Source organism: Sphaerodactylus townsendi, linkage group LG17, assembly GCF_021028975.2.
Source record: "Sphaerodactylus townsendi isolate TG3544 linkage group LG17, MPM_Stown_v2.3, whole genome shotgun sequence".
Lineage (NCBI taxonomy): Eukaryota > Metazoa > Chordata > Lepidosauria > Squamata > Sphaerodactylidae > Sphaerodactylus > Sphaerodactylus townsendi.
This window is the reverse complement of record NC_059441.1, coordinates 27,409,711-27,433,072: the sequence shown is the minus strand read 5'-3', so window position 1 is coordinate 27,433,072 and position 23,362 is coordinate 27,409,711. Positions and strand designations below refer to the sequence as shown.

General features: G+C 50.3%; 1 protein-coding gene across 1 annotated transcript in view; it reads right to left on the bottom strand.

Annotated features, from left to right (window-relative positions):
• RGMA (repulsive guidance molecule BMP co-receptor a) overlaps positions 1–23,362 on the bottom strand; it is a 36,636-nt gene that overhangs the window by 7,852 nt on the left and 5,422 nt on the right. Inside the window, 1 exon segment of the mRNA XM_048481998.1 lies at positions 21,972–22,087. Within this exon segment, the coding sequence (XP_048337955.1) occupies positions 21,972–22,087 (116 nt within the window).

Here is a 23,362-nt window from a genome sequence, read left to right as displayed (position 1 = left end):
GGAGAAAATGACTACTTGGTACCAGGGTAGTTTAGTGATTAAGAATGTAGACTCTAGTCTCATGAGCCGGTTTTGTTTCCCCACTCCTACACATGAAGCCTGCTGGGTGACCTTGAGCCAGTTACGGTTCTCTAAGAACTCTCAGCCCCACATCTCACAAGGTTGTGGGGAGAGGAGGGGAAGGAGTTTGTAAGCCACCTTGAGACTCCTTACAGTTGGAAAAAGTGGGCTATAAATCCAATTCTTCTTCTCTGGAGGGTGCACTCTCTGGCATTACTACTCATTGAAGTCACACACACACCCCGAACTTTCCAGGGTCCAGCTCCAAATCTCAAAAACAAATTCCAACCCAAAGTTGGAAACCCTAGAAATGGGCCAACCTAGCTCAATGCTGAGAGTTAAGCCCACCGTTCACAATAATGTTAAGAACACAAGAACGTAAGAAAGAGCCTGCTGGATCAGATCAGAGTCCATCTAGTCTAGCTCTCTGCTACTCGCAGTGGCCCACCAGGTGCCTTTGGGAGCTCACGTGCAGGATGTGAAAGCAATGGCCTTCTGCTGCTGCTGCTCCCGAGCATCTGGTCTGCTAAGGCATTTGCAATCTCACATCAAGGAGGATCAAGACTGGTAGCCATAGATCGACTTCCCCTCCATAAATCTGTCCAAACCCTTTTTAAAGCTATCCAGGTTAGTGGCCATCACCACCTCCTGTGGCAGCATATTCCAAACACCAATCATGTGTTGCGTGAAGAAATGTTTCCTTTTATTAGTCCTAATTCTTCCCCCCAGCATTTTCAATGGATGCCCCCTGGTTCTAGTATTGTGAGAAAGAGAGAAAAATTTCTCTCTGTCGACATTTTCTACCCCATGCATAATTTTACAGACTTCAATCCTATCCCCCCTCAGACGTCTCCTCTCCAAACTAAAGAGTCCCAAACGCTGCAGCCTCTCCTCATAAGGAAGGTGCCCCAGTCCCTCAGTGTTGCATCAATCATGTAAGGACACGCACATAATTTTTTGCCGGGATTGAATTCTCCTCCCTAGAAGAGACTGATGCCCCTTTTCAGAAGCTCCACCTATAGCAGTGGTGGCGAACCTATGGCACGGGTGCCAGAGGTGGCACTCAGACCCCTCTCTGTGGGCACGTGCACACAGAGTGCGTCATGTGGGGGGGAAAGCACTGTTAAACCCCACTGATTTTTATGGGAAGAACTAAAGCGCGATCCTTTACCTGAGAGTAAGCTCAGTTGCTAGTGATGGGGCTTGCTTCTGAGTAAACCCTCCTAGGGTCGTGATTCACATGTTCGAAGAGTTGCATGGTTGCTTCAAAGCAAAGCCACTGAGTACCACCAAGCTTACTCCTGAGTAACGCACGCCTTGGAGCCAACCATTTTAACTAAAACCTCAGTCTTCAGGTTAAATCGCCGTGTTGGCACTTTGCGATAAATAAGTAGGTTTTAGGTTGCAATTTGGGCACTCGGTCTCGAAAAGGTTCGCCACCACTAACCTATAGGCAATGCCTGCTCCAGAGAACCAACCAGCAAGGGGTCAGCAGGCCTGAAGTGACCAGCTGACCAGAGCAAAGATGGCTCCCCAGGCCATTAGGTTTCTGCCTTTGAACTGCTCAAGGCGTGCAAATAATTGACCCAAAGAATCACCCAATTATCACGCTGGCCCTTTTGCATAACAAAAGCAGAACGTCCCATAAAACCGATTTGTCTTGGCTAGCAGAAGAACAAAGGGGAGGAGGGGGGCAGCCTTGAGAAAACGGAGTGGGAAGAAAGACAATGAAGTCCCACCTTCCGAGGGTGGAAGCGAGAAAGAACCCAATCGAGCAATCAATTTGCCTCCGTGTGCAAAAGAATACGGTCGTGTTTCAACTGGGGCACGGCAGGGCGGGTGCGTGAAAACGAGGCCGGCATTCCCAAAGTGCTAGGTTTTATCGGGGAAGGGAGAAAGAGAAGAGAGGTTTTTATGAGACATCCTGGATGTTTTATGGGACGGGGGGATTCCCTGCTATTCTCTTGGGGCTCAGGGTGCCAGTGGGAACGGCAAAGGCGCCCACTGGGCTGTAAAAAACTGGGAAGCCAGAAATTCAGTGGAACGGGAAAGTTCTTGGAGAATTGGGCAGTAGAGTCTGTGGAAAATGGGGTACAAGGCCAAAGTGTCTACCCCAGTGGTAGGATCCACAAATTTTAGTAACAGGTTCCCTCGCCAGCCCCCCCCCCTCAGCAAAGGGGGCAGAGGCGTACCTAGGCAAACCTGAGCCCTGGGCAAAACCTGAGTTGGATGCCCCCCCATGGGCAGCCACCCCACCACAACCCCCCAATTTTTTTTTGCACCAGGTCATTTCTAAATCATCGTCACATGATAGAAAATGCCCCAACTCACAAATCTGCACACAGCAATGGTGAAACACACAGGTTCTTGGATAGAGACTGGTGAGATAAAAGGTACGAAAAGCTGAGAATCCATGAATTGCGGTACCTGAAAGGGATGAACCCAGTTCAGGGAGTGACATTATTAGTCGCAATTGCTAAATGGAACCTTCACGTTCAAAGGCAGTATGCCTCTCGGGAGTGCTGGGCTTTTTTTTTGGAGTACGAGGAAAGCAGACCCAACAAGTGCCCCTCTCGGCTGCACAAATGGTGGTAACGCCCACTCTCGGGAACTGGTGAGAACCTGCTGGATCCCACCTCTGGTCTCCCCCCCCCCCCCCCCGCCCCCGGCAGCCATCTCTTCCAAGGGAGCTGATTTCTGTTGACTGTGGATCAGTCTTAATTTTGGGAGATTTCCAGGCCCAACCTGGATATATCACTCTACACCTTCAGCTATAAATACTACTGCACAAATTACCATTCATACATTTCATTCCAAATATTGATATGCCATGGGTAGCTAATACCCCAGAGGACAGAGTCATAATTCAAACTGACCTGGACAGATTAGAGAGCTGGGCCCAAACAAACAAAGATTTCAACAGAGATAAATGTAAGATTCTACACTCAAGGCAGAAAAAAATGAAACGCGCAGATATAGGATGGGTGCCACCTGGCTTGACAACACTCCATGCGAAAGGGATCTGGGAGTCTTCGTAGACCACAAACTGAACATGAGTCAGCCGTGTGATGCAGCGGCCGAGAAAGCTAATGCGATTCTGGGCTGTATCAATAAGAGAATAGGGTCTAGATCAAGGGATGTAACTGTACCTTTCTATTCTGCATTGGTTAGACCTCACCTGGAATATTGTGTACAGTTCTGGGCACCGCAATTGAAGAAGGATATTGACAAGCTGGAATGGGTCCAGAGGAGGGCAACCAAAATGATAAAAGGTCTGGAATCCATGCCCTACGACCATGGTGGCGAACCTTTGGCACTCCAGATGTTATGGACTACAACTCCCATCAGCCCATGCCAGCATGGCTAATTGGACTGCCAAAGGTTTGCCACCACTGCCCTACGAGGAGAGACTTAGGGAGCTGGGGATGTTTAGTTTGGTGAAGAGAAGGTGAAGAGGTGACATGATAGCCATATTTAGATATTTGAAGGGATGTCATGTTGGTGGGGGAGCAAGCTTGTTTTCTGCGGCTCCACAGACTAGGACCAGGAGTGATGGGTTCAAGGTGAAGGAAAAGAGATTCCACCTAAACATCAGAAAAAACTTCTGACAGTAAGGGCTGTTGGACAGTAGAATGCATGACCTCGGAGTGTGGTGGAGTCTCCTTCTTTGCAGGTCTTTAAACAGAGGCTGGATGGCCGTTTGTCAGGAGTGCTTTGATTGTGTGTTCCTGCATTGCTGGGGGTTGGACTGGATGGCCCTTGGGGTCTCTTCCAACTCTATGGCTCATTCCGCACATGCAGAATAATGCACTTTCAAACTGCTTTCAGTGCTCTTTGAAGCTGTGCGGAATGGCAACATCCACTTGCAAACAGTTGTGAAAGTGGTTTGAAAACGCATTATTTTGCGTGTGCGGAAAGGGGCCTATGATTCTATGGTTTTTTTAACTGAACAATAACTGGGTTCCTCCTTCCTTCCATTTGAGTTACTTCCCAGCCTTCCTTTCGGCTCAGGCAGCCCTGCGGCCATTTGCGCCGAAGGACCCCTTCCCCAGTTGGAGCTGTTGCTGGGGTGCTGGAATGCTCGTGGCCTTTCTTCTCTCTCCCGTCCCTTTCACGCCCGGCCCAACCCGAAGGAAACTCTGGAAAAGCGCCCCAGGCATGTGAGCCTGGAGTGGGAGCCAAGCGTACAGCTCGGGCCCTGCCAAGAAACGTTGCGGCATCTCTGTCGGAGGTGTTGACGATTCCCGTAATGGGTGTGGAGAATCAGCAGAGCGTGGACAGAAAGGCATGAGAACAGCTCTGCTTTGAAGCTGAGAAGGAAGCCCTCTCTCCCATGCTCTGTAGGGGCGGGCAATTTTGCAATGGCGGCCAGCTCAGGAAGGAGCCTTTTTGGAAGCCCCCTCCTCCCGCCTCCTTTATTTCTCATTTATTTAAAACATCTAATAGATACCGAACCGATCACAAGTAAAGAGCAGTAAAGAGCAGCAGTGGCGTAGGAGGTTAAGAGCTCGTGTATCTAATCTGGAGGAACCGGGTTTGATTCCCAGCTCTGCCGCCTGAGCTGTGGAGGCTTCTCTGGGGAATTCAGATTAGCCTGTGCACTCCCACACACGCCAGCTGGGTGACCTTGGGCTAGTCACAGCTTCTAGGAGCTCTCTCAGCCCCACCTACCTCACAGGGTGCTTGTTGTAAGGGGGGAAGGGCAAGGAGATTGTAAGCCCCTTTGAGTCTCCTGCAGGAGAGAAAGGGGGGTATAAATCCAAACTCTTCTTCTTCTTCTGCTTCTTCTTCTGCTTCTTCCTCTTCTTCTGAAGAGGGCCGTGTGTACTTCTTTGGGAAGATGGTTCCATAACTATGGGGCTGCTACCCTTTCTCGTGCACCCGCAAGACATACTTCTTTGGTCAACGGGACCCCTTCTGTGTTCTTAATTCCCAGGCACAAATGTAAGGGAGAATTGCCGTGTTACTACGCCAATAAAGATCACTGAATTGAATTGACATGAGGGAGAAGACGGTCTTTTGGATACCCTGGGCCCAAGACTTGTAGGATTTTGATGGCCAAAGCTACCATCTTGAATTGGGCTTGGCATGGGATCAGAAGCCAGTGTGAATGCTGTAGGACTGAAGACATGTGATCCTGGAAACTGGCCCCCATCGGCAGTCTAGTCTAGGGTCACTAGGTTCTCCTTGGCCACAGGTGAAGGAATGGGGGACAGGCTGGCCAGATCCAGTTGGGGAAACTCCGGGAGATTTCAGGGTGGAATCTGGGTAGGACAGGGGCCTCAGTTGAGGCACAAGACTACGGAGCCTACCCTCCTCCAGGGGAACTGACCTCTGTAGTCTGGAGATCATCTGTAACTCTAGGGCAGGGGTGTCCAACTCTGGTGCCCCAGATGTTCATGGACTACGATTCCCATCAACCCCTGCCAGCAGGGCCAATTGGCCATGCTGGCAGGGACTGATGGGAATCATAGTCCATGAACATCTGGGGCGCCAGAGTTGGATACCCCAGCTCTAGGGGATCCCCAGGTCCCCCCCCCTAGAGTCTGGCATTCAAAGGGGCTTTCCGCACTACAGACGGGAGCTAAGGTCGACTCGGTTCCCTTCAGTGGGGGGCGATTCCAGGCTGTCCGCACAGCAACTTACTTGGCCCCCTGGAACCGAGCTAAGTGGGCGGGATCATCTTGGTGCCTGTTTCGCTCCTCGATCGTGATTGGAGCTTGTGTTACCATGGGAAACGGGAGCATTCTTTTTTTTACAGTTTACAGTTCCATGCCCGTTCTGCGCATGCCACAAAAGCGGCTCCTGATTGGTTGAACGGATGAGGTGTCGTTTCGATGCGTCCGCACTTCGAAGCTTCGAAGCGGTATCAACCTTGTTCCAGCAGAAAGGTGCAGTTCATAACTGCAACAGGGATGTCGCAGTTCTGAGGGGTGGGGGGAACTGAGACAAAACAACGTTGAGCTCAGTTGCAGTGCGGATACAGTGAGGTGAACCTAGATAGAAACCAGTACAACTCTGTCAGTGTGGAAAGCCCCCTAGTCTAACCATAGTCAGTCCACATCATTGGCTGCTGCTTACAATAAAACTCACAGGAGCTAAGGAGGAATATTTTTTGAAAGGTTGCAAGACCTTCCAGCTTTCTCTCTCTCTCTCTCTCTCTCTCTCTCTCTCTCTCTCTCTCTTTCTTTCTTTCTTTCTTTCTTTCTGCTGTTGCATTTACGACTGTCACATTTTGAAGCAGGGCCTCCATTGATTAATCGGCAGAACTAATCAGCCATCTGATGTTTTCCTTTGTTCCTCAGGCGGGCCGGACTAGCCCGAGCTCTGGGCCGCTTGCGAGGACTTGTTGCCCGGCAGGCTGCGCAGACGTGCCAGGAACCCCTTTCTCCCTTGCCGAACTCGATTTTTAAAAAAATAAACAGTCTTGCCAACAGCCCACGTAAGTCAGTCGTCCGCAGTTTTGTTTTGTTTTCAACCAGCCCGTCTATCCAGACATAGCTGGGTTAGTCATTGGTTCTTTCCACCCAAATCACCTGAACCGTTTCTAAAACATTTTCGGTCCTCCCCCTTTATCACAACGCATAACTGCACTCAGCCCCTCGAAACGATTCATGGTTGCCATGAAGTGTTTTCCTCTTTTTGAGAGCAGCAGTGGTGTAGTGGTGAACAGCAGGTGCACTTTAATCTGGAGGAACCGGGTTTGATTCCCCGCTCTGCCACTTGAACTGTGGAGGCTTATCTGGGGAACTAGATTAGCCTGTGCACTCCAGTCAGTCAGTTTTATCACGGCCATTAGGCCAGCAAAAAAAGGAGAAAAGAACAAGAAGAAGAAAGAACAATAAACAAAAGAGAAAAATCGAATTTGTACAGAAATCCATGGTATAAGTCTATACACAAAAAATATCACCAGCTTGTAGCATTATTACGGTCACCATCATGTGGTCTGGCTCTTGGTCCTAACATGATTCTTCGCTTATTATGTGCCAGAATACAAAATTTAGCTACCGGCTGAGATATAAGAGAAACTCGGTCTTCCAGTACCATTCTCACAAGAACTGAATCGGAATTAGTTATAGTTAAATTTCTGTACTGAATGAAAAATGGGTGAATTAAAGCCTCCCTTTCCCTTTTATGGAGTTCACAATGCAATAGAATATGTAATACAGAGTCCACTTCCCCTGAGTTACAAACACATAATCTCCAATGCCGTGGGATTTTTTGAAATCTGCCCATTAGATTGGCTGATGGAAAAGCCTGTACATTCCCACACACGCCAACTGGATGACCTTAAGCTAGTCACAGCTCTTCTGAGCTCTCTCAGCCCCACCTACCTCACAGGGTGTTTTTTGTGAGGGGGGAGGGAAGGGAAAGGAGATTTTCAGCCCATTTGAGTCTCCTACAGGAGAGAAAGGGTGGGGTATAAATCCAAACTCTTCTTCTTCTCTTCTTTTTTTGAGGTCGCTGCTGAATCGACGCTTCACAACTACTTTGTGTACAGAATGCTTCAAAGGTTACCCCCCCAATTTAAAAAAACCCCAGAAATTGTGAAAATAAGCAGGTGAAGGGGAACAGAGTGAGCTCAGAAAATGGAGCCAAGAAGAAGGTTCGGGAACGGCACAGAGGCATGGAAAACATCGTAAATAGATTGCGCAGACAGATGGAGACATTTTGAAAAAGTTCCAACCAAAGAATCGTTGTTCTCAAGGTGATTCGCTGAAAACATTGCAAGGCTCGGAATAAAACGTTTTGTGGACGTAAGGGGGAAAACAATGCGGAACTCTATCGTGGAAACATTTTATTTCCTGCCAAAACGTTTTGAAAGGTCTGTTTCAACGTTGAAACGTTTGCGGAAAGGGCCACGACTTAGTCATTCTAAGGAGATGAATTAAAATTGGGGGCTTGGGGAGCTACACTAAGAATGGATATTGGGGCGGCGCAAACCTATTTCACTGCCAAAGAGCACAAGAAAAACCCTAACGGAGCAGGCCAAGATACTTCCTATCTGGCATGCTATTTCCCACACTGGCCAACTACAATCCCTGGAAGGGGGACGGAGGCCAGCCTGCCAGTCATTGTTGTTTGCAACCCGCCTTCGAAGCTGGAGTGCCTGTAGACATGGAGGTTCCATTTAACCATCAGGCCTATTACCTGCTTATAGACACTGCCACCTCTGCCACAAATTCCTCCACCTCCCTTTTCAAGCCACCTGGGCTTGTGGTCCCCACCCTGTCCTGCGGCAGTGAGCTGAACGATGAAACGCCTGCCAGGGCAAGTCACGACTAGAACCCGTTGCTTGAGGGAAGCTGAACATAAGCAGCCGGTACTTTGTAAGCAGCAAAGCGCCGCCCTCAGTTGCGTGCCTTGTTTGTAAACTTCCAGTCATTTCACATCAGCAGTGGCGTAGTGGTTAAGAGCAGGTGCACTCTGATCTGGAGGAACCGGGTTTGATTCCCCGTTCTGCAGCCTGAGCTGTGGAGGCTTATCTGAGGAATTCAGATTAGCCTGTGCACTCCCACACATGCCAACTGGGTGACCTTGGGCTAGTCACAGGTCTACGGAGCTCTCTCAGCCACACCCACCTCACAGGGCATTTGTTGTGAGGGGGGAAGAAGAAGAAGAAGAAGAGTTTGGATTTATATCCCCCCTTTCTCTCCTGTAGGAGACTCAAAGGGGCTTACAAACTCCTTGCCCTTCCCCCCCTCACAACAAGCACCCTGTGAGGTGGGTGGGGCTGAGAGAGCTCCGAAGAACTGTGACTAGCCCAAGGTCACTCAGCTGGCGTGTGTGGGAGTGCACAGGCTAATCTGAATTCCCCAGATAAGCCTCCGCAACTCAAGCGGCAGAGCGGGGAATCAAACCCGGTTCCTCCAGATCAGAATTGAGTTTGTAAGCCCCTTTGTGTCTCCTACAGGAGAGAAAGGGGGGATATAAATCCAAACTCTTCTTCTCTTCTTCTTCCCCCCTCACAACAAACGCCCTGTGAGGTGGGTGTGGCTGAGAGAGCTCCGTAGAGCTGTGACTAGCTCAAGGTCACCCAGCTGGCGTGTGTTGGATATAAAGGGGGATATAAAGGGGGGATATAAATCCAACTCTTCTTCTTCATCATCAGCTGGAAGAAAGAATGCTGGAGAGAACGGCGCCACACACCTCACCCAGCCAAGATACATTAATTTATCCTCCATGAACAGGTGAAGTCTGCTTTGGAATACTATAGGGTAGGAACCAGCACCAACACCTTATCCTATTCAGGGCTGCAAGATTTCCAGGGCTGGCCATTTTTGGAGAACAGAACACTGTGGGGGATTGTCATCTTCGCCTGATATGATTCTGGTTCTCCATTTGCCAGAAGAAGCCGTGCAAAGCTAGTGCGGTGCAGTGATTAATATGCTGGGAGAACCCGGTTCGAATTCCCACTCTGCCACGGAAGCTGACTTTGGCCCAGCCGTATACTTTCAGCCTAGCCTACCTCACAGGATTAGGGTGAGGATAAAATGGAGAAGAGGAGAAGGCCACTCACCGGTTTAGGTGAGACAGGCAGGGTAGAAATGAAGCCAATACGTTTCAAATAAAAAATGCAATTGATCTCTGGGGCCTAGCTTGAATTGTTGTAGGACTACCTTGAAAGAAAGGCTTTGCATTGGACACAGTGACAAAAGCCCTGATCATGAAAAAGACACAGTGGGCCTTTCCCCACTTACAGTTTGCGGCACGCTTCTCTCAGCGCGAGTGATTTCCACGGCGGGGTCGTGTTCCCCACTGCCCCGCGCAGTGCCGTTTCTTCAGCGTCAGAAATGACGCGCGCTGAGGGGACGTGAGAGCGCAGAGTCGGGGCGGCTGCGTTGTCGCTGCCCGGACTCATGGGGAGCGCCGCTGGACCATGCGCTATTTGGGGAGAGTAGCGCGCAGCAAACGGTAAGTGGGGAAAGGGCCAGTATCGCATGTAGTTCCCGCAACAGGAAGGATGAATCGTAGAATCATAGAGTTGGAAGAGACCACCAGGGCCATCGAGTCCAACCCCCTGCCATACAGGAACATACAATCAAAACACTTCCGACAGGTGGCCATCTAGCCTCTGTTAAAAAAACCTGCAAAGGAGGAGACTCCTCCACACTCCAAGGTAATGCATCCACTGTCGAACAGCCCTTACGGTCAGGAAGCTCATCCTAATGTCAGATGGAAACTCTTTTTCTGAACCTTGAACCCATGACTCCTAGTCCTAGTCTCTGGAGCAGCAGACAACAAGCTTGCTCCCTCTCCAACATGACATCCCTTCAGATATCTAAACATGGCTATCATGTCACCTCTTCACCTTCTCTTCTTTATGCTAAACATAACCAGCTCCATAAGCCCCTCTTCGTAGGGCATGGAATCTAGACCGTTCACCATTCTGGTGGCCCTCCTCTGGACCTGTTCCAGCTTGTCAATATCCTTCTTGAACTGCGATACCTGGACAAAAGATTCCAGGTAAGGTTCGATCCATGTTCAATAAAGTGAGACTAGTTCATCCCTCGATCTAGATCAGTGGTGGCGAACCTTTGGCACTCCAGATGTTATGGACTACAATTCCCATCAGCCCCTGCCAGCATGGCCAATTGGGAATGGCTGATGGGAATTGTAGTCCATAACATCTGGAGTGCCAAAGGTTCGCCACCACGGCTCTAGATACTATACTCCTTTTGATGCCGCCCAGAATTGTAGTAGCTTTCTTGGCAGTTGAATTGGTTCTTTCGTTTGTCGGGGAGTTTCCTGATGGGCTGCAGGCAAATCGCTGCCCGCTGCAGGGGCTCTTTGCTCAGGCCTGGCTAGCAATGATGACTTTCCCAGCTGGGCAAACTCTGCCGCCATTTCCCAGGTATTCTTCTCCCCATCGACCCCAAACGATGGCCTCTTGATTTGTTTTTTTAAAGGGAAAAGAGACAAGTGTGTACAAACGAAGGCCAACTCTTAGTGCGAAAAAAGAATTCAGGCTTCAGATACCCGTTGCTATTTTTGCAGCCCCAATTTCTGGGGAGGGAGGGAGGGAGGGAGGGAGAGAGAGAGGCCCCAGCCACATTGTGGGATTTCCACTCTTAATTACAATATTTGACAATTGCAGGTTGCAGAGCCTTTAAATTACTTTTTACGACCAAAGTCGGTGCTCCTGAAAGGAAAAGTGACCCGGGGCTTATTATGCAGACGGGCAAAAGAAGGTCAGCTCCGTGTAATGGAAATACATCATTCTTTCCTCCCTCACAATCTTTCTTTCTTTCTTTCTTTCTTTCTTTCTTTCTTTCTTTCTTTCTTTCTTTCTTTCTTTCTTTCTTTCTTTCTTTCTTTCTTTCTTTCTTTCTTTCTTTTGAAGAATAGAAGAGTTTGGATTTATATCCCCCCTTTCTCTCCTGCAGGAGACTCAAAGGGGCTTACAATCTCCGTGCCCTTCCCCCCACACAACAAACACCCTGTGAGGTAGGTGGGGCTGAGAGAGCTCCGAGAAGCTGTGACTAGCCCAAGGTCACCCAGCTGGCGTGTGTGGGAGTGTACAGGCTAATTTGAATTCCCCAGATAAGCCTCCACAGCTCAGGCGGCAGAGCGGGGAATCAAACCCGGTTCCTCCAGATTAGATACACGAGCTCTTAACCTCCTACGCCACTGCTGTTCCTAATTTTGCTATTTGTCCCTTGCTTTCTTCCCCCAAAACAGCTTTGAACATCCAGGGGTGTAGGTGTGTATGATGCAGTGGCATAGCGCCCACGGGGCGTGGGTGATGCCCTGGATGCGCCCCAGGGTGGGGTTGTGGCCAGCGCAAGGGCATGGGCATTCCAGGGCTTGGCGGGGCGAGCAGCGCCGTGGCAGGGGCACAGGGCAGTCGTGTGCCTTGGGCGCAGCTTCCCCTTGCTCTGCTCCAGAGACGTAGCATGAAAGAAAAGCGCCCAGTGCACTGGTGTGTCTTCTGCCCCGTCCCACTGCAGAACGCCCCCGCCCTGTCCCGGAATGTCCCCGGAACACTCCCGCCACCCCCCACAGGGGCATGCGCCCGGTGTGTCACGCCCCTGTCCCCTTGGAGCTACGCCTCTGCTCTGCCCCTGGTATGATGGCATCTGGGGATCACCCAGGGTGGCATGCCTCCCTGCAGCTGTGTGCCTCCTCCAAACTCTCGTTGAACTGTGGACAGACACATGCGCCCCCCATACAACTGTGGGAAGTGGCGCACACGGCTCTCACTCTGCCCATGCTGACACCCCTCTTCTATTTTATCTTCCCAACAACCACCCTCCTGCAAATTAGGCTGGGCTGACAGTGTACAACCAGCCCAAGGTCACCAAGCGGCAAACTTCCACAACAGAGTGGGCATTCGAACCCAGGTCTTCCAGATCCACGCTGCTTTTGGGTCACCCAAATTTGCCGTCTCCCTTTATCACGTCAGGCTTTCCTCTTCCCAATGTGCCGCTCATGTATTTCATCAATTGGCCATGCTGGCAGGGGCTGATGGGAATTGTAGTCCATGAACATCTGAAATGCCAGAGTTGGATACCTCTGTTCACGGGCAGAGCGAGGGGGAATTGCACCTCTGCACCCCTGCCATGCCCCCAGAACACCCTGGAATGCCCCCGCCACGCCCCCACAGGGGCATGTGCCCAGTGCCCCATGCCCCCCCTGCCCCCTTGGCGCTACGCTACTGCCTCTGTTCTAGGGGGTGGAGTCTTGGGAGGACAGGGTTATTATCATGACATTGTTATTCAATTTATACCCCGGTTCTTCCACTGTAGCAGGCTCAGAGTGGTTTACAGCGTAGCATATTTCATGAAATATGCGACAATAACAGGCATAATTAAATAATACCATAGACGCTTATTATTAATTATTATTAGACTGACATTCCACTCATTATCTTGAGCTGATGTTCTGAGTTCCTGAGGTCTATTATCTGCATTTTGTTAACTGTTTTAATCTGTATATTTGTAATATCGGTAAATTTTATGATTTTAATTCTTTGGGATCTTGCTGGTCAATGACCGTAAATAAACTATGATGATGACGAATACCATAGACGCCACCTGACAAAGCTCCCTGTCTTTCCCAGAGAACTGATCTCAGTAATCTGGAAATCGATTGTCAGTCCAGGAGATCTCCGAACAGCAATCTTGTCCCATTCAAAGCGAGAGCAAGCCATTCAGACCAGAGGCACGCTTTTTATTATGGTGCTGTGAGCCTGGCTAACCACAATGACTTTATTACAACCCCCCGCCCTGCCCAACACACCATTACTCCATGGAACATCCACATTTATGGTCTGCAAGCTTTGGTTTTATGGGAGCCCCGGGCTGGGAGGGAGGGAGAAGGTGTGAACAAGGGAAGGAGACGCAATGCCTTCCATCAGGACTGCACACAAAATTGAATCCCGCTCCGGTCTGCTTCTATCCCGCTCAAAGAAGGAGGAGCAGAGAGAGTCGGACCCAGCAGTGATTGTGCCAGAGGTCAGATGCCCTAGAGCAGCGGTGGTGAACCTTTTCGAGACCGAGTGCCCAAATTGCAACCCAAAACCCACTTATTTATCGCAAAGGGCCAACACGGCAATTTAATCTCAATACTGAGGTTTCAGTTAAGAAAAAATGGTTGACTCCAAGGTGTGCGTTACTCGGGAGTAAGCTTGGTGGTAGTCGGTGGCTTGGCTTTGAAGCGACCGTGCAACTCTTCCAATGGGTGAATCACGACCCTAGGAGGGTCTACTCAGAAGCAAGCCCCATTGCCAACAACCGAGCTTACTCCCAGGTAAAGGATCATGCTTTAGTTCTTCGCATGAAAATCAGTGGGGTTTAACAGCGCTTAACAGGGTTACTTACACAGCTTCCCCAAAACTAGGTCTTCGGTTTAATGCTAATAATCGAGCCCAGCGGCCCAGGCCAGCCTAGATGTGTGTGTGTGGGGGGGGCGATTTCCTACCCACATGACGAATTCTATTTGCACGTGCCCACAGAGAGGGCTCTGAGTGCCACCACTGGCCTAGAGAATCTCTGGGATTTTCCTAACCCAAAGATGGCAACCTTAGGTTGGATCCCTGTGTTCAATTGCTGGGATTCAGCCTCCATTGTGGAAGTGAATAGCCCATCTCTTTGCTGGTACGGTGGCCCACAAAACCTGCCAACTGTCTCTAAATCCTCTGGCAGCCATGGAAACATTTGAGCATGAGAAACATCCTAGTTTGGAGGCAGCAGGGCTGGAGAACACTCTTCTTGGCCCAAGATCCTGGAGAAAGGCCGCCTGCTAGCTGGAATCGATGAATACCTGCTTTACAGTGGCCGTGACTTATAACCTTCCAGGCAGGGTTGCACACATCTGCCCTTTCCCCGTTTGTTTCCATTTTCCTTTGGCGGCACCATAAGCTTTCTCACTTCACCCATTTGGCCATGATGGCAGGGGCTGATGGGAATTGTAGTCCATAACATCTGAAGTGCCAAAGGTTCGCCACCACGGGCCTATAAGACAGAGCTGTTCTGCCAGGTTTGTGTTCGAGAGCATCTTGGCTGGCCTCTCTTCCCCCCTTTTTCTGTGTGGTCCGGGGGTTGGGGAGGATGCTTGAGTTTCGGAGCTTTAATTGTTCCACCTTGGCTGGAGTTTTCAGGCATCACAATACAACGCATATGTTTTTATTGATGCAATTGGTGGACGCTGCTCTGAACGTGCTTTGGCAGGGAGAGTGGGATATGAACCCAATAAATCAATAAATTAATGGATCCAAGGGGCATCATCTTCCACCAGTCCAGACACATGAGAAGTATCCTCCGGAACAAGGGGGTATAAGAACATAAGAACAAGCCAGCTGGATCAGACCAAAGTCCATCTAGTCCAGCTCTCTGTTACTCGCAGTGGCCCACCAGGTGCCTTTGGGAGCTCACATGTAGGATGTGAACGCAATGGCCTTCTGCGGCTGTTGCTCCCGAGCACCTGGTCTGTTAAGGCATTTGCAATCTCAGATCAAGGAGGATCAAGATTGGTAGCCATAAATCGACTTCTCCTCCATAAATCTGTCCAAGCCCCTTTTAAAGCTATCCAGGTTAGTGGCCATCCCCACCTCCTGTGGCAGCATATTCCAAACACCAATCACACGTTGCGTGAAGAAGTGTTTCCTTTTATTAGTCCTAATTCTTCCCCCCAGCATTTTCAATGAATGCCCCCTGGTTCTAGTATTGTGAGAAAGAGAGAAAAATGTCTCTCTGTCAACATTTTCTACCCCATGCATAATTTTGTAGACTTCAATCATATCCCCCCCTCAGCCGCCTCCTCTCCAAACTAAAGAGTCCCAAACACTGCAGCCTCTCCTCATAGGGAAGGTGCTCCAGTCCCTCAATCATCCTTGTTGCCCTTCTCTGAACTTTTTCTATCTCCTCAATATCCTTTTTGAGATGCGGCGACCAGAACTGGACACTCCAAGTGCGGTCGCACCACTGCTTTATATAAGGGCATGACAATCTTTGCAGTTTTATTATCAATTCCTTTTCTAATGATCCCCAGCATAGAGTTTGCCTTTTTTACAGCTGCCATGCATTGAGTTGACATTCCCATGGAACTATCAACTAAGACGCCTAAATCCCTTTCCTGGTCTGTGACTGATGGCACTGACCCCTGTAGCGTGTATGTGAAGTTTGGATTGTTTGCCCCTATGGTGCATCGCACATTTTGCTACATTGAACTGCATTTGCCATTTCTGAGCCCACTCACCTAATTTTATCCAAGGTCCGCTTGGAGCCTACATGATCCTTTGTGGTTCTCACCACCCTACATAATTTGGTATCATCTGCAAACTTGGCCACCACGCTACCCACCCCTACTTCCAGGTCATTCATGAATAGGTTAAAGAGCACTGGTCCCAAAACAGATCCTTAGGGGACACCACTCCCGACATCTCTCCATTGTGAGAACTTCCCATTTACACCCACTCTTTGTTTCCTGTTTCTCAACCAGTTTTTAATCCATAGGAGGACTTCCCCTCTTATTCCTTCATTGCTGAGTTTTCTCAACAGTCTCTGGTGTCAACTTTGTATGGCTCAGGGGTATGCCAGCAGCCCACTTGAAGCATCTGTGCATTGGGTTGGTTCTCCACAAAGTAGCCATGCATAGCTTAGGTCACAGTTTCCTGGCAAACGTCCGGTGGCACTGGACTCTGGCATTTTAGACCTCATCCAAGAATTGCCTCAAGCAGCATGTAAGGAAATGAGATCCCCTCCTGCATAGAACAGGGCTTGGAAAAGTCCGTCTGCTGATCTAGTAGATATCTCTGGGGGACAGTGTTGTCCGACAACACAACATGGGCCACCACTTCCTTCATTCTGGTCTCTCCATTTCACACAAAACCCAATTCTCCAGATCAGAGCGCACCTGCTCTTAACCACTACCCCATGCTGGCTCTCAAGCATTTCGAGATTTATTCTAAAGGACCAACACAGCAGCTTTGGAATTAGATCTAATAATGAACACCTCAGGTCTCCCTAGTACCGTGGTGGCGAACCTTTGGCACTCCAGATGTTATGGACTACGATTCCCATCAGCCCCTGCCATGGCAGGGGCTGATGGGAATCGTAGTCCATAACATCTGGAGTGCCAAAGGTTCGCCACCACGGCCCTAGTAATTCTCCCAAGTCACAGTTTATACCCAAAATAGATCCCCACCCCGCCCATTTTGCTGTCTCTCTCGCAGACAACAGCTGCCATTTCAAAATCCCAGGAGATATCTGGAACAACCGCTAACCCTCCTCTCTCCGTTTTAGCTGAACAGCAGAGTTTCGCCAGCAAAGAGTCAAAAAAAGCCATTTATCAAGTTATTCGATTAAAAACTGCTACCGTGGCCAGTCCTTATCTGGGATTAACCTTACGCCGCGCACAGACCGGAGAGCTGATCCCAACAGTGTGGCTGAGGGGAAATGCCGGTGGCAAGCCACGGAAGGCCAAATGAGAGACGGCCTGATCTTTACGGGCCCCTAAAAGGAACAGGGGCCCACCTGGGGGAGACCCTGAGCTTCTTCAAGGGGACTTGATTTCAAGGGTGGTTCTGCAGGCCCAAACGTTCTCCGTCCGGCATCCAACGGGGCCACACCACGTACTTACATGGCCCAACTCCAATGGACTTCAGTGGCCCTGGATTGCACCCTCAAATAGCCAGCGGTGTCTTTCGGCATACATAAATGCTTTGCAGTTGTTGTGCACAGCACACAACAAGCCCTGTGAAATAGGACAGCTGGAATCTGCCCAGTGATATTCTTTTCCTTTTGTTTTTTTAAAAAAGGCAGTTGCCTGTTTCTCCTGTGAACTGAAGCGAAGGGGGAGTGGAAGGTTGTTCCCGCCCTTCAGGGACCGGACAGATTGGATTTAAGACCTTGCCCCCCCCCCCCCCGTCATTTCCAAAGAGGAAGAGAAGACACATCTGAGATCCTACGCTGTGCTGCGGTTTTCCCTACATTTATTTATTTCGTTTACTTCACCAATACCCCGCCTTGATCCCCGAAGGGTACCCAAGAAGGCCAACTTCATTCCCCTCTCCTCCATTTTATCCTCACAATAGTCCTGCAAGGTAGGTTAGCCTTTGAGTGTGGCACTGCCTCTCGGTCGTCAAGCTCACTTCCACGGCAGAGTGGGGACTCGAACCCAGGCCTCCTGGATCCTCTAACCCGGTTAATGGCGAACCTTTTCGAGACCGAGTGCCCAAATTGCAACCCAAAACCCACTTATTTATTGCAAAGTGCCAACCCAGCAATTTAACCTGAATGCTGAGGTCTTAGTTTAGAAAAAAGGGTTGACTCTCTCTTCCTCCGCCCCACCTGCTCGAGCAGGGGCACGCCTGTGGTAGGATCCAGCAAGTCCCACGCACACCACTCTGTGTCACTCTAGCATCTCTGCCCCCTCTCCCCCCCCCCCCCCCCCGGGCAGCAGCCACCCAGAGCACAGGCACCAGGCCCGCCAGCCGAGTCCTCCCTGCTCACCGCGGTGCGCACACGTCATGTTCAGTGGCCCAGGCCAGCCTAGATGGGGGTGTGGGGGAGAGGGCTCCGAGTGCCACCTTTGGCACCTGTGCCATAGGTTCGCCATCACTGCTCCAACCACTACGGCACTCTAACACGCAACTCTGGTTCCTCTTCCCCACCACTTAGCACAGCTGATACCACGATAGATATTGCCTGGTTATGTCAAGAGCCTCACAGATAAGCAGAGATCTAGATCCAGCCCAACACGGGTCAGCCACATCTGTCTTTCTTGCTTCTTCCAGCGAGAGATTTGCCATGGTGAGGCCTAGCAGAAAGGCTCATTCCTTTGCCTCACAACTGAGAACAACCCCCCTCACACCAACAAATGCTGCTCCGGACAGAGACAGTTGGGCTTGATGGCAGATCTGAGAAGCGTCAGCTCCGTCCGCCTAACAAACACACAATAGCGGCACAACCCAAAAATCCCTCCAGTTCGGCAAAACTCGTTCAGTAGTGTTGAACTCATCCAGAGACACGCAGCGGACCAAAGAGACTCTCTGGTGGCAAGGAGGATAGATTTGATGAACAAGGGGAATAGCCTGGCCAGATCTGATTTTTAAAAAATCCGTCGATCGGTCTGATCCTGGTAACAGCCAACCGGTGACAGCTTTACTTGTAGGTGAAATCTGAAGTCCTGCTGAATCCGGAAAGCCTTATCTCGAAGGAAACATGCTCCGGACCCAGGGTTTAAAACTATAAAGCAAGCCAAAGCTATTTCCTTGGACACGAATTCGGCTGGCCCTGTGCACAGGAATGCTGAAATGTCTGCAGGCTTGTTTAGTTTGAGAAAAAGATGGGGAAACAATTGTATGTTTAAAATATCCGTACAGAGCAATTAACCGTACCCCTCTGCCTCTTACAATACTAGGAGATCCATTTGGGGGTAAATTCAGAGCAGGGAAAATGAAATGTGTCTCTGCCGATGGGGGAATTATCTGAAATTTGCAAATGCTGGACCAGGGGTCTGCAACCTGCGGCTCTCCAGATGTTCATGGACTACAAATCCCATCAGCCCCTGCCAGCATGGCAGTCTGCTGCCCACTAACCTAGGTGACTTTTACTCTTTTTTTTGACAGTTTTAAGGAGACTGGGTCTACCAATGGCTATCAGCTATGGAATTTCCACCTTCAGTAGAACCTGCATGTACATAGGCAGTATACCTCTACATGCCAGAAGCTGGAACTCTCCTGGCCCCTCCCGAACGTCAATGGTAGGCAAGTCTGTGCTGCGATCCTCAAGAAGTATTTACCCAGTCTGTAGTGGAAATGGGATGCTGGAACTCGGCCTGATCCCACAAAGCTCTGAACCCAAGAAAACACGGCTAGGGACTTTGCAAATGCATTTAGAGGGGATACACGAAACAGTCAGAAGGATTTCATATCACAATTCCTGCCCCTTGCGATAAGGGGGTTGGGGAAATCATAAGTAGAAATTGGAGTTCTCGGCACCCATGACCTCCTGGGACTCCATGCAAGTGAGAATCTAGATAGGACCTCATTTTAAGCCCCCCAAACTCAGTGACTGCACACCAGTTGCATCTGAGGAGAGCAAGGACTCCAAACACATGCACGCCTGACCCAGACCTTATATCGCAGTGATGGCGAACCTTTTTGAGACCGAGTGCCCAAATTGCAACCCAAAACCCACTTATTTATCGCAAAGTGCCAACACGGCAATTTAATTTGAATACTGAGGTTTTAGTTTAGGAAAAAACTATTGGCTCTGAGGTGCGCGTTACTCGGGAGTAAGCTTGGTGAAGCAACTGTGCAATGCTTCGAATGGGTAAATCACGACCCTAGGAGGGTTTACTCGGAAGCAAGCCCCACTGCCAGTAACCGAGCTTGCTCCCAGATCATGCCCAGGCCGGCCTAGATGTGTGTGACTCTGTGCACGTGTGCCCACAGAAAGGGCTCTGAGTGCCACCTCTGGCACCCGTGCCATAGGTTCGCCACCACTGTTATATCAAGTTCCTCCTTACACGTCGAGCAAGCTTCATATAAAAAGGAACGCAGCAACGTATCCCATTGCATAAGGCCTTCCCAACTAAGTCAGGTTTAGGTCATAGGGGTTTTTAACGCCTGCTCCAAAAAGCAAGCCAAAAAAACCTGTGAAAACTTGCTTGGGGTTGGCAAGGCAAGATGCGTGCACTGTAGACCGCAGCAATAATTTCATCCCGCCCCAATTTAGAACGATCGACTCGGCGCGATCGTTTCACGCGTCGCAAAGACCCGAAGTTTTTGTTCCATAAACCGAAAAGCCCTCCTCCGGCGCACGCCATATTAGGAGATTTTGACTTCTGGCGCATTCCTCATTTCTTCTATTTTTCCTCCTTTGGCCTCCACTGGAGGGGAAAGGGAGAGAGGAGAAGGTAAAGGAACTGGAGAGATTTGGAACGAACAACCCTCCCTGTGTGAAGTTACTCTCCCTTCCCCCAACAAAAACAAGTCTTGGGAGCTCGAAGGAATTTGCGAGCGAGAATCGGCCAGAAACACTGAGAGAAGCAATGGGGGATTCATTGGAAACAGATGGCGGTTTCAGCTGTGATTCTGAAAATTCTCTTTCCCCCCCATTCCACCCCACTCCTGACACCATAAAAACAAACCCTGGGCTTGGAGTGGGGTGGGCGGGGGGGGGGGGGCTGGAGTAGAAAGGAAACTGGCGTAAAGGTGGCAGAAGTCAAACTGAAAAACTTGAGTTCTGAGAGATTGAATGAGGCTGTTTGGAGAAGGAAGAGAATGCGTGTAATTTCAGAGGTAGGAAAATCCGCTGCTTCTTTGCATGGACTAGAGAAAAGAACATCTGGCAACCTCTTAAAGCAGGGGTCTTCAAACTATGGCCCTCCAGATGTTCATGGACTACAATTCCCATCAGCCCCTGCCAGCATGGCCAAGTGGTAGGGCTCGTGGGAATTGTAGTCCATGAACATCTGGAGGGCCATAGTTTGAAGACCCCTGTCTTAAAGTTTTAAACGGAAGGGTGGAAAGATGGCAAAAGTCAAGGCAGGTTACGGCAGAAGAGAGGCATCTCCAGATGTTTGTCACGAGTGTTCTTCCATTCCATCAACTCCCCCCGCATCAAATATGGAGTTCAACCTGGTTTATTACGTTCCAGATGCGGCACAGACAGCCAATTTTCGTCTGCTTTAAGAGCTCTTCCCCAAAGGAAAACCAGAGTCCGGCACCATTCATTCCGGCAGTCTTCCACGGCATTCCTGGACTCCGGCTTTGCCGCCTGCCCAACACATCTGGAATTGTCTTCAAAAAACACGGAGCGGCACACCTGGATTCCTCCCTCCCCTCCTCCCCCAAAGCGGACAAGTCCCACAGAAGTGGTGGAAAGGGCAGGGAACTTTTCCCCTGCACTGCAGACAAAAAATATCTCAAATTAAAAATAAGCCACCAGTTTTCGCCAGGCGAGAATCTACATCGTTCTCCTTCCTCTCTACAGGGCTGCCAGAATTCTGGGCATCTTTCCACTGCCCCCCTTCAACAGGCAAACAGATCCCGCTGGTTCTAGCAAACAGATCCCACTGGATCTAGCCACCCACAGACAGGTGAGGGACATCTTTTCTATGCCTCAAACCCAGTCGGTCCTGGAGTGATTTCTCTGTGCCTGGATTTTTCTGCTCTCTAAACCGATCTCTCTAGTCTGGGCGCAGCTGAAAACCGAGCGGGGAGAGAAACGTACGCAAAAGGTGGGACTGGTACATGAGATTCAGGCTTCAGGGGGGGAAATTTGGACCTGGGGGGGGGGGTAAGGTCACAGGTGGGGCCCGGAGGAAAGGAAAGGCCCATGGGCCGGGGGTGGGGGGTGGGGGGGTGGGGAGGAACCCAGACAGTTGCTCTCCGAAAATGCAAGCAAGTCACATACATCACAACAACGGCTGCAACAATCCGAGGGACGTGCGTGTCTTACCTGTCGGGAAGATGCACAGAGACAGAAAGAGGGTCTGCACCAATCTCAGGGCTTCGGCTCTTGCCCCTTTCCCCATAACCATCCATCCAGCTTCGCCTCTAACCACTATCCTCTCCCTGGAGTGGTTTTCCGAAGACACAGTGAGAGGGAGAGAGAAAGAGAGAGAGGCAGAAACAGGTCAGAGGAAGGAAGGAGAGGATGAGAAAAAAACCAGCTAGGAGGGAAAGGAAGGCGAAACGACGGGAAACAAAACCCAAATCGACAGGGGCAGACAGAACACGGGAGAAGGGATCCGGCTGCAGGGAAGCCCGACAGGGTTCTGGAGGCGCAAGCCACCTTCCACCCGCCTCCTCTCTATAGAAAACAGCCTCAACCATCAATCATCCCCTGGTCCCTTCCAATGCCTGCAGACCTGGTTCATTCTGGGCCACTCAGGAGCCAGGAGCCGCCTGCCTCTCCTAGGCGCAGCTCTGGTTACAGCAACGCAAAGGGGTTGGGGGGGAAAGGAAGGAGGAGACGGCTGCAGCTGGATTCCAGACGTGGAGCTGCAAGGGGACGCATGGGAGGGCTGCAGCGGGGAAGGCAGGGGTCAGCAACTGGAGGCCCCGGGGCCAAATCCGGCCCCTGCCGCTTGCAGCGAGGCTTGAGAGGGGGCTGTCGTCCCCCCCCCGGGCCCTTTCAGCAAAGGCCCTGCCTTCAGTCCAGCTGGGGGGCAGAACCGGAGCAGAACCTCCTGTGAGAACGGCGCTGCCTGATCCGACCAAGAGTAGTGCCCAGTGAGGTTTTGGCAAGCCCTGGGAATTGGAGCTTAAAAGTTTAACTTGGTGACTATGTGATTGCTTAGGGTTGATCGGAGATAAGGAGCTGCCTGCCCTGGACGTGGGGGGTTTGATACTTAGCCTATCAAGGTCTGTTTATACATACAGAAATAGATCAATAATCCTACTTGAGTCCGTGAGGCAGGCTGGCCCTGGAAAGATAAATGGGGATTTTCTACAGCGCCACCTTGCGTGTGGATCTCCCGTCCCCCCAGAAATTCACTTGTTGGTTGAGCATTTTTATGGTAGCATCTGTTGAGTCGATCCCCCTCTAAATAGTCTGGAACATGAATAATCTAAAAAAACAAACTATCTCGCCTATAGCAGCAACTATTTCAGGGGGGCAGCGGGTGTGTAGTGGTTAGTGTCTCAGATGAGGGGGACCTGAATTCGAATCCTCACCCACTCTTGAATTTTCCCACCGGCCAAGAACTTGTCCTTCTCTGTGGGGACCAAACCATGTTCAGAGTTCCCAGAAGTTTTTAAACATGATTTTCAGATAGATGTGTGTGTGGGGGGGGGGGGGGGTCCCTTTTGGCTCAGGCTGTTTTAAAAACACCTCCTGCATTTGGT